At 45.7% G+C, this 18,350-nt stretch overlaps 1 protein-coding gene across 2 annotated transcripts in view; it reads right to left on the bottom strand.

Annotated features, from left to right (window-relative positions):
- Positions 1-18,350, bottom strand: part of KLHL29 (kelch like family member 29) — a 1,297,105-nt gene that overhangs the window by 728,647 nt on the left and 550,108 nt on the right. For both annotated transcript variants that reach the window (XM_075341153.1, XM_075341152.1), the window contains one exon: positions 11,072-11,397. In XM_075341153.1, the coding sequence (XP_075197268.1) occupies positions 11,072-11,329 (258 nt within the window). In that variant the 5' untranslated portion in view covers positions 11,330-11,397. The remainder of the gene's footprint in view (positions 1-11,071; positions 11,398-18,350) is intronic.

The raw sequence follows: 18,350 nt of genomic DNA, 5'->3' as shown, positions 1-18,350 counted from the left end.
AGTCAGTGATGGGGCAGCCGCCAGTCTCCCCTCCTGTAGCTTAAGATGGGCCGTTATAGAGTCCCGCTGGCTTGTGGCATTCTTTTTAGCCCTGGCGCCCTCTCTAATGCATAGTCCCCTCATCACTGCCTTGTGAGCTTCCCAGAGTGTTGCCGGCGACGTGACCGTGCCCGTGTTCAACTGAAAGAATTCGACCAGTTGCTTATTTAAAAAGGCCCTAGTGTCGGGATTTTTGATCAGAGATTCATTAAGGCGCCAATGCTGAGGCCTAGGTCGAGGACCATCTTTCTTGAAGTCCATTATGAGTGGGGAATGGTCTGACCACGTAATGGATCCCATTTCCACCCTCTCAAGACGCCCCAGCAGCTGTGAGTCAATGAAAAAATAGTCTATTCTGGTGTGCGTCTGATGCGGATGCGAGTAGAAGGAAAAGGCCTTCTCTCCCGGGTGGTCCACCCTCCAAGCGTCGTATAAAGCCCCTGATCTAATGAGCCTACGAAAGTCCCGGGACAAATTTTTCAAAGCACCCGATGGAGGGTGTCCACCCACAGAGAGTCTGTCGGCCACCTCCGAAAAAGGGATGTTAAAGTCTCCCCCCAACACCGTAGAGGCCGGTGCCAGTCCGCCTATCAGATCGAGTATTTTCTTAAGAAAGCGTATCTGCCCTTCATTAGGTGCATAAATGTTGGCCATTATGTGCGGGGATCCCCCCAGTTGGCCCTCCAGAATCACATATCTACCCTCTGGATCTCAGTGAGAACCCGTAATTTGTAGAGGACAACTGGAGGATATTAAAATAGCAACTCCCCCCCTCTTGGAGCCCGAGTAAGCCGAGTAATGGATGGGAAAGCGGTGGGACGCAAATTTGAAAGTGTTTGATTCCACAAAATGTGTTTCTTGGATAAAGGCTATGTCTGCACCTGATGTTTTCAGTTCCTGTAGCAGCAATTTCCTCTTACGGGGTGAATTCAGACCTTTTACGTTAAGAGAGATAATGCGGGTCATATCTAAAACTTAGAAGTAAGAAAAAGCTAATGGCACACCTATACCGTCGGGGGCATGACTTCCCCTGTGAAGCCGGCCAGAGGAGATGGTCCATACGACAAAGGGCCGCAGCTCCCAGGGACTCTAGAAGGGGTGGTACCTGAAAGGACACATAAGGAAAAAACATCGGGGAGGGGGGAAGACAAGGACAAACATAGAAATGAACATGAATTAAGAACATTAACCAAAATGCATAAACCTTAGGCATAGATTCCCGGGGGGTCAACCCGGAAGGGAGAGACCTAGAGGGAGGTTCCCCAACCCGTCTGAGCTAAGAGAGCCACCCACCTCACTCCCCAGTAGCCCTCCCACGGGGGTCAGTCCAGTGGGCACGGGCCCGTGCCAAAAGGAAACAAGGGAAAAAAAAACAAAACAAAAAACCTCAACCACTAACTCCAAGTAAGGGGACCGGGCTCCCGCCAACCCCCCTACCACCCACGGCATCATTGTGGCTACAGCCCCCCCCCTTATGCAGCTCAACAGACCCAGAGGTCCGCAGATGACACAATGGACAGTCAGAGGCTTGCTGTAGAGAGAGTCACAGTATCACATATCATGCTCAGCCACTGGAACTCAGAGGGTATAAGAAATAGGCACCAACCAGGTTAAGAAGTGTCCTCAACGGTGAGCCGGGGAGGGGGGCGACCCGCGGCCCCTACCTCCTCTCCCCCCCAAAGCCCCACGCCCTCCACCCCTCACCTTGGACCACACGGGAGGGGGCGGCCCTTCCAACCTTTGCAAGTCCCAATCTGGGATACAGACCGCTGGAATGTCCAGTGCTTCACAGAACAGAGTGGTATCTGCTGGAGTGCGAAGGGTCGCCGATTTACCCCCTCTGCGCGCTGTTAGTGCAAACGGGTAACCCCAGCGGTATGGAACCTGGTGCTCCTTCAGGCTCGTGAGGAGGGGTTTGAGGTGCCGCCTTTTCTGGAGTGTGATGCGAGAAAGATCCGGGAAAAGCTGGATTTCCTTGCCATTGAACACAGGTGCCGTGCGCCTCATTCTAGCCTTAGCCATGATCAGTTCTTTGGTGGAGAAGTCGTGAATGCAACAAATGATGTCCCGGGGTTGGGTGGATAATTTGTTCGGCTGTAAAGCCCTGTGTGCCCTGTCCAGCTTGATGATGTTAGAAGGGGGAGCGTCCAACACTTCATTAAAGATGGATTGTAGTATGGAGTTTGTGTCCTCGGGCCCATCTGACTCTGGGACCCCCCTCACACGGACATTGCAACGGCGTCCTCTGTTGTCGAGATCCTCTATGTGAGACTGCATATCCTCCATTATTTTTTGTTGCGATGTTGCCAGTTTGTGTAATTCTGATACATGGGATCTGGTGATGTCATGCTCTTCCTCCAGGGATTCAATTCTGCTAGACAATTGCTGCAAATCTCTCCTCACTTCAGCTATTTCTGACCTGCAAGTTGCTTTAACCTCACGTATGAGGCATTGAAAGTCCTCTTTAGAAGGAAGTTTACTTATGAAATCATGCATGTCCTTATAGAAGGTGTCTGGCCCTTTAAGGTGAGTACCTGCAGTAATAGACACTGGAGTTTTAGTCTGGTGCTGGGGAAGCTGGGAAGGTTGATCTCCACACCGAGGCCCAGAGGGGGGAAGCAGGCTGCTCTGTTCCCTGATATTACCAGCTGTGGCTGCAGTCCCTTCTCCCGGCAGTGGGGAGGGCTGCCCCCCGACCTCCACCTTATCTCCCACAGCCACTATGTGCTCCTGGGCCTGCTGCTGCTGTGCCTGAGGATCCGATGCAGTGCAGGGCTGCTGAGCCAAGGCATTCCCTGTTGGAACTGCTGCAGAGATTCCTCCACTTTCCCCTGTGTCCCCGCTCACCCACTCCTCCTTCTCTTGCTGCTTAGCAGGCCGGGCCAGTGCCTCCATTTCCCCTCCATGCTCCTGGAAAGATGGCGTCCGGGCCTCCCCTGGACCCTGTTCCAGGCCCAAGAAAGTATCCAGCGCCGTGGTGTGCAGCGGGGGGGCCACCGATGCCTGCTGCGATGGTTTAATCCTCCGTGGTCCCATCCTGAGAGCCGGTGAGTAGGTTTGTGCTTATGATAAGTGCTGATTTAGCTGAGGGTCAACAGGAGCTCCTCTTCCCCACGTCCACTCAGCTCAGCATCCTGGACACATCATCATTTACTTTTTAAGTGTTTTTAATAGTTTCTAAAGGGACACACAGGGAAAATTATGGGTTTGATTGGGGTGCAGAGAGGGCATGCTAGTTGTTAAACTAAAGGCTTCGACAAAGAGCCACCAGCATCATCATTCATTCCATATTCCATATTATTCTGATTAACTACCTGCACGCAACCTCAGATCCTCACAAGATCTCCTTCTCTACTCCTCTCTTATCTCCTCTTCCCACAATCGCGTACAAGATTTCTCCCGTGCCTCCCCCATACTCTGGAACGCTCTACCTCAGCACATCAGACTCTCCCCTACCGTGGAAAGCTTCAAGAGGAACCTCAAGACCCACCTCTTCCAACAAGCCTACAACCTACAATAGCCCTCAGTCCAGTACACCACCACGCAACCAGCTATGTCCTCACCTATTGTACCATCACCCATCCCCTGTAGACTGTGAGACCTCGCGGGCAGGGTCCTCTCTCCTCCTGTACCAGTCTGTTTTGTACGGTTAATGATTGTTGTATGTAAACCCTCTTTCACTTGTAAAGCGCCATGGAATAAATGGCGCTATAATAATAAATAATAATAATAATTAATACAGGTTGATTTCTTGGGCTTCACTGACTTGGAGGAGGACAATCTTGTGCCTCATATGGCCTTTCACTAGTAAAACGGCACTCCTGTTCAGCAACTCTGCAAAGTATGGTAACGCAGCCTCGATTTAGGGGTCTTTTCTGTTTATGAAGGCTTCTAATTAATGTTATGGACTATTCATGCTAAGGGAGATGAGGAGGGGTGGTCAAAGGTAGACCATCACCTACTATGGTGGGAGAGTTGTAATGATAGTGGTAATACTAGTTTGAAGAGCAGGTGTGACATCCAACAGACCAGGACTGCCAAAGGGCTTTATACAATAGCGTCTCACACCCCACAGCCACCCTCTACCCGGAACCTCACTGTATCTTCAGGCTATAGATACCAGTGAAAACAATAATAGAACAAGAAGTTTCCTCTTCCATCATGGAGCCTGTGCGTTGGAGAGTGTGTGAGGTGCGATGACATCACTATATCACGCCAGCCGTGCATTAGTGCACAGTGCAGACCACAGCTGCAGGAGCACAAGGAGGTGCATTTTATTTTTATTACACAATTCTGAATGGGGGACATTACTACATGTAAGGGGGCCGTTAGGAGACAACATTCCAAATGTGGGCTGTATGGGTATATCACTTTGCAAGGGGCTGTGTGGGGGAAAATTACTTTATAAGATGGCTGTATGGGAATATTCTGCATGGGGGCTGTGTGGGGCCAAATTACTGTGTAAGGGGTCTGTGTGGAAATATTATTCTGCATAAGGGACTGTGTTGGGACAAAATACTGTGTAAGGGCCCCTTCACACGTCCGTGAAAATCACACACGTTTTTCACGGACGTGTCAAAGGTGCATATATCCCTCCGTGTGCCGTTTTTATGGCACACGTGTGTTCTCCGTGTGTTATCCGTGATAACACATTAAAATCGGGAACTTTCTGCTCACCTGTCCTTGGATTTGCTGTCCGTGGTGCTGATCTTCAGTCTCCGATCCTGCCGACTCCCCGCTGCTGCTGCTTCCACCCGCAGTAGAGTGAATATGCGATGAGCATAATGAGCGGAGGTTGGAAGCAAGTGACAGCAGCGGCAGAGACTGCAGGACAGGGAAAAGGGGAGTATAGAAATTACATAGTTACATAGTTACTAAGGTTGAAAAAAGACCTAGGACCATCTAGTTCAACCTTCCTCCACCAGTTCTACATTTGGTCACTAAGTCATCAATGTTTTTGTTTTTTTTTAAACACGTGCGTTTTCTCTTGTGTGTGTCACACGGATCACATCCGTGCGGTCCGTGTGCAGGCTGTGTGACACCTGTGATGCCGGAGAAAAATGGACATGTCTACGTGTGGAGCACACGGGCCCACGTATGCTCCACACGTACAAACGATCCATAGCAAAACATGCACGTGTGCGCAGACCCATTGATTTTAATGGGTCTACATGTGCCCGTATCTGCGGAACGTGAGGAAACGGAACAAACATGTATCGGAGACACGGACGTGTGAAGGGGGCCTAAGAGGTCTGTGTGGGAATATAATTCTGAATGGGGAGCTGTGTGAGATCATAATATTGTGAAAGGGGTCTGTGTAGAAATATCATTCTGCATGGGGGCTGTGTGGGGACAAAATACTGTATAAGGGGGTCTGTGTAGGGACATTATTCTGCATCATGGGGGCTGTGTGAGGATATCATTCTACATAAGGGGCTGTGTGAGGACATAATAATGTTTAAGGGGTCTGTGTGGGGACATAATACTCTGTAAGGGGGTCTGTGTGGACATGTAATTCTTCATAGGGGGCTGTGTGAGCTCATAATACCGTGAAAGGGGTCTGTGTGTGGATAGCATTTTGCATGGGGTGATGTGGGGACATAATACTATGTAAGAGGGCTGTATGGAGATATCATTCTGCATAGGGGCTGTGTGAGGACATAATACTGTCTAAGGGGTCTGTGCGGGGATATTCTGCATCATGGGGGCTGTGTGAGGATATCATTCTACATAAGGGGCTGTGTGAGGACATAATAATGTGTAAGGTTCTGTGTGGGGACATAATACTGTGTAAGGTTCTGTGTGGGGACATAATACTGTGTAAGGGGGTTGTGTGGGCATAGCATTCTGCATGGGGGCTGGGTGGGGACATCATATGAGTGGGGGGCTGCATGACAACATACACTGAGGCTCTTTAGGGATGTCATACTGTTTAGATGGGAAGATCATACTCTTTGAGGGGACATCTTACTGTTTGAGTGGCTTTGTGGTGTTGTAATATCATGTGGGGACATCATAATGAGCGTGGGGGCATTATATTATGTTGGGAGCTGTTTATAAAGATACAATGGCTGAATAACAGGAGCAGTGTGACTTAGTGCTGTGTATACACTTTATAAAAAGCAGTAAATTATATGGTTTTGATTAACCGCTTCCGGTAAGAGCATAGCTTACAATAAACCCTATCATAAGATGTATTAACAGTAGCAGAGAGCCAACATACCTAATTCCATTCAGTGTTAACTGATAAAAAATTATATAAAACAATAATAATAAGCAGAATTAAGTTGTGGCCCTTCAAAACAGTCAGTCTATCATCGGGCACCTTGAAAAAACCAATTGTACCCCATTAGAGAAATATGAAGACCAAGCAACACGTAGGATGCTGTACGTTGGGTTATCACGGGTGAGAACAGGAGGACTTCAGAAGAAAAGAAGAGGCAATAATGGGGTATAATAGGTAAATTTGTAATAACTTTCTAGAAAAAACAATTGTACGGATATAGCAAATACGATGATGTTGCAGATGGTCAATAAATAAGTTGGTCCGGAGGTCCTAGTAGACCTTTAGGTGATAGTTACTTGTGCCTTTAAACACAGTAGAGTACATGATCTACAGCGCGTATCCCGTAATATTGGCCAATTTTCCAATCATAAAAAGCAAAATACTACATAAAATCGTCATCACTCCATGAATCCCCGGCACAGATGAAGAAATGACAGACAAGTTCCTCACAAGTTCTTCCCGATTGCTTTATTGCTGGACCTCGCTTGTTTATTCGGAATCAGATCACGGCCCTGACAACCGTAATGTACCCAGATGGAGCCAGGAAGTTGGAAATAACATTCACGTCTCGCCAAGCCGAAGAAAGAGCTAAGACGTGTCATCACTTCGGGAGAAGACCAAAACGTTTGACCGAATGATTGACAGGTTGATTGCTGCAAAATGCAACCATTTAGATACAATTGAGTCTGGTAAGAGGCGCTACATGAACGATTCTGGGGGATTACGGATATTGCACTGATCTATTCCGCTACAGTTTTTTATTCTCAGCTAGTCATCAGACAAGAATGGACAAAGCTGAAATTCATTGGCCTAAGAAAGTGTTTTTTGGGATGGTCTTTTTTTGCTACCAGGACTGGCTACATATTTATGATAAGACACAATGCTGAAGAGGTTAGCCACCTTTGAGGACATTTCTTTCCTTCACTTAAAGGGAATCTGTCAGCAGGTCGGAGAGCAGCATGATGTTGACAAAGAGGCCTTGAGATCAACGATGTATCACTTATATTTCTGTGTGCAGCCGTTCTGACACAGTGAAAGATTTTAGATTTTGTATGTAACAGAGCTCTGGGAGTTGTCACCGCCCACACCAGGCTTTCAGTGCACATTTTGTATAGACAAAAGCTGCTAATCATAGAGGGGGTGGAGTCTGACTACAACTCACAGGCTGCTGAGACCCACTAATGATAAAGATAAGAGGCTTAAGCTAGCATTGCAGGTAAACAAAAAAAAGTCTGAGATAACAGACTCATGTTTATAGTCTCTGTTTTAACACTTGCAGCATGCTATCTTCAGGTTACATTTGAAATTTGATGACAGAGTCTCTTTACATACACGTATTTGGAGCTAAAAATCATTTTTGCAACTGTTTCAGTAAAAATATTGCGACCTTTGCCTTTTACAGGCATATTGGATTGGTCATAAAGTCAGCTTAGAGCAGGTCAGAAAAAGACAGATAGATGAGAGAAAGTTATCACAGACGGATTCTCAGTTAACTCATTCTGTGGTCAGCAGTAGACAGTACAACACAGAATCTATGGAAGGCACTCCGTAATGAATAACGATTGCAAAAATTCTTTTTAACCCCTAATACATGCATTTAAATACATTTAAAAAAAATGGTGTCCAAATATGGACAACCTTTTTAAAGAGGTGGTTCACCCGTTTTCATTACTGGCCACATCGATATCATGTTGAGAAACAAGGTTTCTCTCAAATACCTTGTGTTGTCAATAGTGACTGTGAGCAGTGTTATTGCGATCCACTCACCCCCTTCGCGTGACCCTTGGGCTTCGTGACCTTTGATGTCCGGTGATGTCACATCAACTGAGGCAGTCCGCAGTCTTCCTGAGTGACTGGGCTGTGGGCAACGTTTCACCACTCGTCACAGGCAAGCATTTCGTGTGCTCCCTCCTTCGTTGCAGAGCGCACATGAGATGCTGCGCTGTGACGCTAAGTGACGCTGAGCTGTGATGAGCTGTGAAGCAACGAAGGAGGAAGCATGCGAGATGCTGGACTATGAGGAACGGTGAAACACCGCCCACAGCACAGTCACTCAGGAAAACTGCAGCCCGCCTCAGTTGACATGACATCACTAGACATCAGAGGTCATGGAGCTCGGGGGTCACGCGAAGAAGGTGAGCAGACTGCAATGGCGCCGCTCATGGGCACTATTGGTAACACAAGGTATTTGAGAGAAACCTTGTTTCTCAACATAATATCAATGTGGCCAGTGATGAATATGGGTGAACCACCCCTTTAAGGGAGAATCTGCTTGAAATACATCCTTTCACATAATTGATCTGGGTAAAGCAGTATATTGAATGCACTTAATGCTTCATCCACAAATTAATATTGATAAGAGGACCACCATCACCTTGACCTTAGCCAAAATTCATCAGGCTAATCGTAATCATGCCCCCACAAGATTTCATTGTTAATTACCAGATCTACAAAACAACTATCTAAGCTTTAAGCCAAAGGGTCCATTATAGGACACTCCATGTTTTGATAAAGTCTTAAAACAGTCATTCTAGAACCAATAGCCAAGGAAACAAACTCCGAATAGGTTCCCAAAATTAGCTTCAGATGTATCATGCTACATTCATCACTATAAATAAGTCAGAGACATAAAATATATGCCAGAGTGATATCAATGAGTGCCTTTAGCTTGTTTCCCTTCTGTAACAGCATATCAAGCTCTTTATTATGTCAGCAAATTAATACACACATTGTTATATATGCAAAACACATAGGTACACCCCCGTGGAACACTTGGAGAGGGAAGCAGACATATTTCTTTTTGGCAAATGTAGTATACAGGACAAGATGGATAACTTGACACCCCGGATGTTGAATAAATGGGACTGAAGGATTATTAAGCCTGGAGACTTTCCTGGGTCATTAAAACTAGCATTCACACCACTAAAAACATCATAGGTAGTATTGGTTTAGAGCTCCCTGGGCCCAGCAGAGAGGGAGAGATACCTCATAATAGAGACTCTATTGGTAGTAGTCTCCAAAGTCAACCCCAAATTAGGTTTTCATCTTCTGGACCTTTGGAGACTCTGCAATGTCCTTTGGTACTCTGATGAGGCAGTGTTAATATACCTATTGGCCATAGAAGAACCTCTTTCAACTATCAGGTATACTTTATCTATGGAGATCTTTGGTTATATCACATGAACTGTATAGTACGTTTGCAGAACAAAGTCCAGTGAGGTTTCAATGATGCGACTTGCTCCAAAACATCAGGCTACAAAGTAGTATATAGAACCCTCTAATTTTCTCACTTTAGTTTTGGCTCCTCCACCTACTTTGTGGTTGGAATTAAACATTATGAGACCCCACACTGATCCAATGAAAACCATAGTTCCATTCTGAAAGTGGAAACATTTTATATTGGGAACATGAACCCTAAAACATACTATGCAAGTACAAATTATGCAACTTACGAAAATAATTTAAGGGGTATTCCCATCTCCAGGATCCTATCCAAATATATAGTAAGCGTAATAATAATATTAGCAAACACTTCCAATTAGAAATGTAGTATAGTTCTCCTGATTAGATATGTCTCTGTCACGCTAGGTGTGGGGACAGACACCCAGCAAGTGAACTCCGGGGAATAAGGGAGGCAGAAACACAAAGAGGGGGGGAGACCAGGGGCTCCTGCGCTGACCCTGACACTGGGGGCCCTGTGCTTGCCCTCAAACCACAGGTATCTATAAGGGTTAGGAGGTGTGGCCCGTCAACGTGCCCCTGTCTCCTAGCCAGATCCTAGGACTAAATCCCACCACCCACCAATCCACAGGGGGGAAAGGAAGACAAGCACAAAAATAACCAGCAAAAGGGGAAAAAGGAAAAACAACAACTTATCTTGAGAGGGAATCTTCAGAATATACAGCAACGGTAGTCTGAAGCCACATGCACTCCTGAGCAAGCAACTTCTCCAAGTGAAGAGTATAACCCGCACTGGAGGAGTGGGAGGCCCAACCTTATAAAGGCCCATAATTACCAGCTGGAGGAAAGGCTCCTCCAACCTGGCAAGGAAACAGAAAAAAACCTAAATCAAACCCTTAAGGCACAGCGTCTATTAATGTCTGTACGATCGACGGACAATTCTGCACCTGGTCCCAGGAACAGCACCTGAAGGTCAGACTCATCCGTGACGGTCTCTTACCTCATGTGCAGGGCGTTGCAGCTTAGGTATCCATGATTACATCCATTCATAGTGACAGTTAGTCAGTTGCTTGTGGTCGTAACCATCAATACTTAAGCTGCATGCCCTGCACATGCGGTAAGAGACATGGCTAATCAAGAGAACTATATTACATTTTTAACTGGAGGTATTTGCTAATATTATTATTAGTATCATTATTATTATGCTTACTACATATTGGGATAGGATCTTGGAGATGGGAATACCCCTTTAAATTATCTAGGGTTCCCTAATGTGTGGAGGGGGCTGGCTATCTGCTCATTTCAAGAGCTAAGCCAGCCTCCTTCTTTGTTTAGGGTAAAACATAATTAGGGTAGGCGTAGCTGTTGACATGAGCCAGTCTGCCAGCCTCTATGTTCTGACAAATGAAACACTGAAATGTGAGTACCGGAACCAGAGTGGATACATGGTGAAATCGGGACATCTTTGAAAATTGACCACATGTTGCAAAATTTGCAAAAAAAAAAAAAAATCTAACCAAAATTCAATATGTCGCCGAAACATTCTTTAAAAGGTGTTTTTCTTACTTTGGATGCCGAAGCTGCGGAAGGGTTGCTTGCGTTGCTTGTCACGGCATCACTGCCAACCGTTGTAGAGGTGGTGGATGTAGGCGTGGGAAGACGGGACGGTACAATTGGTAGAGGCAGCAGTCCCGGCCTATTGTTACCATTGCCGTTGACTATACTGTTGGCGTTACTCGTGTTCATATGATTGCTACTCGGACTCCACTCCCATCTTTCCCATCCTCCGCAGAAATCCCTCTCGAACCTACTGTGCCGCGACATCCTGGAACGTGAATGCACACGGAGCAGCTTTCCTCCCCTTTTTCCCAATTCTTCTGTTACCTAGAGAGCTGAAACAATGAAAAAGAAAAAAAAAATAATGAAATATTACAAAAAAAAGGACGAAAATTCTTAGAATCTCCTAAATGAGAAACATTATTTATAGGTGACTTTCTATATGATAATTGATGTGAAATTCTCAGCAAGCCCACTGAGCATAATGAGCGGAAAAAAAATAGAGATTTCTCCTAGCGTACAACGGTATAATTATTAGCAATGAAAGTTCATTCTTTGAAAAGCACAAAATAAAAGAAAAATTAAAATAAAAAAAGTTGAGAGCAGAACTTGGAATGGCTCCTGCTGCTTTCATTTAGAAAATAATAAATCCTAAACCAATTTCTATTCGCCTGCCTTTCATCACCGAATTGTAAACCACTAGATTAACCTCTTTGCTGCGTCGGGAGACAAAAGACCCCGTGATTGGGACCTGGTTAAATGTAGTAAATACAATTACTGAATGGATTGTGTTTTTCCTAATTTATGGAGGGGGCACTATAATTGTGCAATTAAAGTATCAATGTGAAGCAGCCATTAGGAATAGATCATACATCATCAATCTCTCTGGAAAATAAAGGTATAACAGTGTCCATAAAACATTGTCTAATGAAAGGTCATAACATTTTTGTCAAGGGGTGTGTACTGACGGACTGGGGGTGCCTCAGACGCAAGACACTGCGCTGTTCCTTACCTCAGAGGTAAGGTTAAAGGTAGCCAGTTCCGAGCCCCCAGCGTGACCCTGACTCCTGTCCAAGCCCTGATCTTACACCCTCCACCCTGGGAGTGGGCCAGTGTGACGCTAAACCCCAAAGGGGCACCAGTGTGCAAGAAGGATGTTGTTAGGAACCTAGGTGTAATGAGGTGCACGACCGCTAGAGGCTACAGGTCCCCCAGTGGGAGAGGTCCAACAGAGTCCGAAGCCAGGAGATAACTTCAACACAGAGGGAGCGAGAGAAGCTGAGGTCGTGTGAGAGCCTTGGGTCAGAAACCAGGATGGAGCATCAATAACCGAAAGGGAAAAAATACAAGGTCAGGGTCAGAGCAGAGGTCAGAGGCCGAGAGGACACGTCAGGCACAGGGAGCGCGCGGAGCCGGAGTCAGAGAAAGCGGAAGGTCAGGGAAGCAGGGAGTTCAGTCAGAGTAGGGGAGGAGAGTTAACGGGGAACAGAACTAAGGTAGTAGGACAAGATCAAAATCACTCATAGGACCCAGAAACTGCGAGGCAGGAACTATGACTGGCGGCGTTCCGTGTGAAAAGGCTCCAAAATAAGGCAGTTACATAGTTACTTAGGTTGAAAAAAGATCTAGGTCCATCTAGTTCAACCTTCCTCCACCAGTTCTACATTTGGTCACTAAGTCACTTATAACCAACAATGTTTTGTGTACTGAGGAAATCATCCAGCCCTTTTTTAAAAGCTGTTATAGTATCTGCCATTACTACCTCTTGTGGTCGGCATTCCACAGTCTGACTGCTCTAACTGTAAAGAACCCTTTCCTATTTAGCTGTTGGAATCGCTTTTCTTCCACTCGCAGTGAATGCCCTCTGGTCCTTAGTATTGTCTTTGGAAGAAATAAGTCATGTGCCAGTCCTTTATATTGACCACACATGTATTTATACATATAAATGAGATCTCCTCTGAGACATCTTTTTTCTAAGCTAAACATATCTAACTTTTTCAACCTGTCATCATATGGGAGGCCTCCATTCCTTGTAGTAGTCTAGTTGCCACCTTTGAACTGACTCTAACTTCTGAATGTCCTTCTTAAAATGTGGAGCCCAAAATTCTAGATGTGGCCTTACAAGTGATTTATAGAGGGGTAACAATACGCTGGGATCACGGGATCTAATCTCTCTTTTTATACACCCTAAAATCTTGTTTGCTTTAGCAGCTGCTGCCTGACATTGAGTGCTGCTGCTCAGCTTATTTGTAATGAGAATACCCAAGTCCTTCTCCTGTTCTGTAGTCCCGAGTTTACTTCCATTTAATGTATACGCAGCTATAGGATTACTCCGTCCTAGGTGCATTACTCTACATTTATCAACATTAAATCTCATTTGCCAAGTATCTGCCCATTCTAACATCTTATCCAGATCTTTATGTAATATTGTACTATCAAGGTCAGTTTTTAATATCCTACATAGTTTGGTGTCATCGGCAAAGACTAACACTTTACTATCAATCCCATCCACAAGGTCATTAATAAAGAGATTATAAAGAATCGGTCCTAGCACAGATCCCTGCGGCACCCCACTGCTGACTATAGCCCATTTAGAGAATGTACCATTTATGACTACTCTTTGTTTCCTATCTTTTAGCCAATTCCCTACCCAGTTGCATATAGTTTCCCCTAGTCCTTGCTTCTGGAGCTTTAGTATAAGGCTAGTTTCACACTTGCGTTGGACGGGATCCGTAGCATTGCGTTGTGTGACGCATGCAATGGATGCGTTGCATATAGTGGCACAACGCATGCTACAGATCGTACAAAGTAACGCAATCCGTTGTAGTTTTTTTTCCTTGACTTCACACATCTGAGCATGCGCAGTTGTGTAAAGACAGCTGCGTTAACGGAATCCGTAAATGACGCATTCTAACGGAACCCGCCACCATAGGCGTCCATTATAAAAACAACGGACGCCTAACGGATTTCTGCAGGTTGCGTTTTTTTGACACTCCACCAAGCACAGAAAAACGCTACATGCAGCGTTCCATCCGCCCGACGCAGCGTCAAAATAACGACGCTGCGTCGTCCAGCGGATGCAACACAGACACTTGCGTTACAGTGCGTCGTCCATACAACTCTATGGAGAATAGCGCAGTACGTTAACGGACTGCGCTATTCTCCATAGTGACGGAATGCGCTGAACGCAAGTGTGAAACTAGCCTAAGGCTATTATGTGGTACAGTATCAAATGCCTTTGCAAAGTCCAAATAAATCACATCAGCTGCATTACCAATATCCAGGTTTGAACTTACCCCCTCATAGAACCCCAACAGGTTGGTTAGACACGACTTATCTTTCATGAATCCATGCTGTCTGTCAGTTATCATATTATTTTCTGCAATATATTTTTGCATGACATCCCTTAAAATGCCCTCAAAAATGTTGCATACTACTGATGTCAGGCTTACTGGACGGTAGTTGCCTGGATCCACCCTCTTACCTTTCTTAAATATCAGTACCACATCAGCAATCCTCCAATCCTGAGGCACCAACCCTGTTACAAGCGAGTCTAAAAAGATGACCTACAGCTAGTGATTACCCGGAATGAGGCACTACCAAATAGGCTCCTTCCACCAGGCCTAGAACCAGAAACATATTGGCTCTGCAAGAAAGTAGAGCCACCAGAAAGAATCATGACAGCCGGAAACTCAGTAACCAAACCCCACAGAAAAGACTCAAACACTAAGGAGGCACCACACAGTATAGCAACTGTAGTTCACTATGAACTGGATAACCACTGAGACTAATCATTGGAGCTACACTGAAGCTATCTTCGGCGATCTCCTACTACACTCCTCAGCCTTAAATAGTAAGAAACCAGCGTGGATGGTAATCAGCAATCTGGCTCTCAGAAGATTTGCATACTGATCCACAAAGTATTAAAGCTGGTGTCACACACAGCGACAACGACAACGACGTCGCTGCTACGTCACCATTTTCTGTGACGTTGCAGCGACGTCCCGTCGCTGTCGCTGTGTGTGACATCCAGCAACGACCTGGCCCCTGCTGTGAGGTCGCCGGTCGTTGCTGAATGTCCTGCTTCATTTTTTGGTCGTCACTCTCCCGCTGTGACACACACATCGCTGTGTGTGACAGCGAGAGAGCGACGAAATGAAGCGAGCAGGGAGCAGGAGCCGGCGTCTGGCAGCTGCGGTAAGCTGTAACCAGCGTAAACATCGGGTAACCAAGGGAAGACCTTTCCCTGGTTACCCGATATTTACCTTCGTTACCAGCCTCCGCCCTTGCTGCCAGTGCCGGCTCCTGCTCTGTGCACATGTGGCTGCAGTACACATCGGGTAATTAACCCGATGTGTACTGTAGCAAGGAGAGCAAGGAGCCAGCGCTAAGCAGTGTGCGCGGCTCCCTGCTCTCTGCACTGTGACATGTAGCTGCAGTACACATCGGGTTAATTAACCCGATGTGTACTGTACCTAGGAGAGCAAGGAGCCAGCGCTAAGCGCGGCTCCCTGCTCTCTGCACATGTAGCACAGCGACGTTATGATCGCTGCTTCTGCTGTGTTTGACAGCTAAGCAGCGATCATAACAGCGACTTACAAGGTCGCTGTTACGTCACAGAAAATGGTGACGTAACAGCGACGTCGTTGTCGCTGTCGCTTAGTGTGAACCCAGCTTAACTCCTGCACAGCTGGGAGCAGTGAAACAACTCAGCCGACGCCCAGCAGAGCTGAGCACTAGAGAGACCAGGTTACCAGTCGGACTCTGCAATGTAAACAGAGTCTGACTCTGTAGTAGTAATCCGCATGTGCGGATCCGGACAGCACATGACACTTTTCCAAATTTTCTTTATTTTCCAACATCGAATTTCAACTTTAACAGGAGCTTCTCTGGTTTGCTACAATATTTAGTAAAAAAAAATGATTTTGCACTTATTTTTATGACTTTTAACATTCCTGAATGATAACAGGAAAGCCAGAACGTTCACATGAGAAAATACAATTTCATTTCAGCTATACTGTCATGGGAACTCAATGGAAAACATGATTGTGTTTACCGAGAAGCAAATCTATAGATGACATCAGAATATTTTCAGCTACACATTCCTGCAAAAAAAGCAAAAAATTATGTTCCTGGAATGGACGGATAGAAGGATTTTTATTTTCCTCCCAGGAACTGAGTTCTCCAAAGACTGAAAAGAGGCAAAAGTGTAAGTAAAAACTCAATAATAAAACAATAAAATAAAACAAGCAAATAGATATTACCATATAAATCAGCCGTTACGTTACCTACGCAGATGGATAAAGTAAATATAACGTTTTCTTGAGGTGCCTTCAGTCACGTAACACAAGCACGTAGCTGGTTCTTTAAGTTGATGTGTTGGAAGCGTGAAAAATGGGTAAGCAAGAGTGACCTTGACTTGCGCTGAACGACTGAATTAGAGAATCTCAAAAACCGCGGCTCTGTGGGGTGTTCCTTGTGCACTATGCTTAGTACTTACAAAAGTGGAGAGCCAACCAGTGCACCAGCAAGAATGGCTGCCCAAGGCTCTTTAATGGGTGTAGGAAAAGATGGTTGACTGGTCTGGTTCTATATCAAAGAAAAGCGAGTGAATCAGAGTATCTTCAAAGCAGCGGATCCTGTGGGGTATTCCTTGTGCACTATGGTAAGTACCCACAAAAGTGGAGGACCAACCAATGCACCGGCATGAAGTCCTTGGCTGCTCAAGGCTCATTGATAGCAGTAGGAAGAGAAGGCTGACTGGTCTGGTTGAGTCACAAAGAAAAGTGACTGAATCAGAGAACTGATTTGGATCAGTAGGTCTTGTGAGATGTTCCTTGTGCGCTATGATTTTTACCCACAATACTGTAGGACCAACCAATGCACCAGCATGTTCATGGCTGCCCAAGGCTCAATGATTGGTCTAGTAAGAGAAGACTGATTGGTCTTGTTCTATCAAAAAGCAGATTGACTGAATCATAAAATCTCCAAAACCAAGGGTCTTGTGGGGTGTTCCTAGTGCGCTATGATTAGTACCGACAAAAGTGGATGGCCAACCGGTGCACTGGCAAGAAGTTAATGACTGCTCAAGGCTCATTGATGGGTGTAGGAAGAGAAGGCTGATCAGTATGGATCTATCACAAAGAAGAGAGAGTGAATCCGAGAATCTCCAAAACCATGGGTCTTGTGGGCTGTTCCTTGTGTGCTATGATTAGTACCCACAGAAGTGGAGGGCCACCCAGTGCACCGGCAAGACTTTCATGGCTATCCAAGGCTCTTTGATGGGTGTAGGAAGAGAAGATTGACTAGTCTGGTTCTATCTCAAAGAAAAGCGAGTGAATCAGAGCATCTTCAAAGCAGCATAGCATGTCTTGTGGGGTGTTCCTTGTGTACTATGATTAGTACCCACAAACGTGGAGGACCATCCAAAGCACTGGCATGAAATCCATGGCTGCTCAAGGCTCAGTGATGGGTATAGGAAGAGAAGGCTAACTGGTCTGATTCTATCACAAAGAAAAGTGACTGAATCAGAGCGTCTCCAAAGCAGCATGACTTGAGGGGTGTTCCTTGTGTACTATCATTAGTATCCACAAACGTGGAGGACTAACCAATGCACCGGCATATTCATGGCTGCCCAAGGCTCATTGATTGGTCTAGTAAGAGAAGACTGATTGGTCTGGTTCTATAATAAAGCAGATCAACTGAATCATAAAATCTCCAAAACCAAGGGTCTTGTGGAGTGTTCCTAGTGTGCTATGATTAGTACCGACAAAAGTAAATGGCCAACCGGTACACTAGCAAAAAGTGCATGGCTGCCCAAGGCTCATTGATGAGTCTAGGAAGAGAAGGCTGACCGCTCTGGTTCAATCTCACAGAAGAGCGACTGAATCAGAGACTCTCCAAAACCGTGGGATTTGTGGGCTGTTCCTTGTGTGCTATGATTATTACCCACAAAAGTGGAAGGCCAACCAGTGCACTAGCAAGACGTTCATAGCTGCCCAATGCTCAGTGATGGGTGAAGGAAGAGAAGACTGACCGGTCTGGTTCAATCTCACAGAAGAGCGACTGAATCAAAAATTTCTGAAAGTTTTACTGCTCTCTAAGATACAAGGTAGAGTGTCGCAGCTGGTTGTGTAAGGGACGGCATGGAAAGAGACCATACATAATACTCATGCTGTGTGATTGCTATCCAAAACAGCTTACAAGGGCCAAATGACCATGAGAGGTGTACCATGGTCCAACGGAGGAAGAAAGATGTCCTGGTGTAATCAATTATGCTTTCTTTAAC

Source organism: Anomaloglossus baeobatrachus, chromosome 3 (genome assembly GCF_048569485.1).
Source record: "Anomaloglossus baeobatrachus isolate aAnoBae1 chromosome 3, aAnoBae1.hap1, whole genome shotgun sequence".
NCBI lineage: Eukaryota > Metazoa > Chordata > Amphibia > Anura > Aromobatidae > Anomaloglossus > Anomaloglossus baeobatrachus.
Note: the sequence above shows the minus strand (reverse complement) of the source record. Positions and strands in the feature narration are given on the sequence as shown.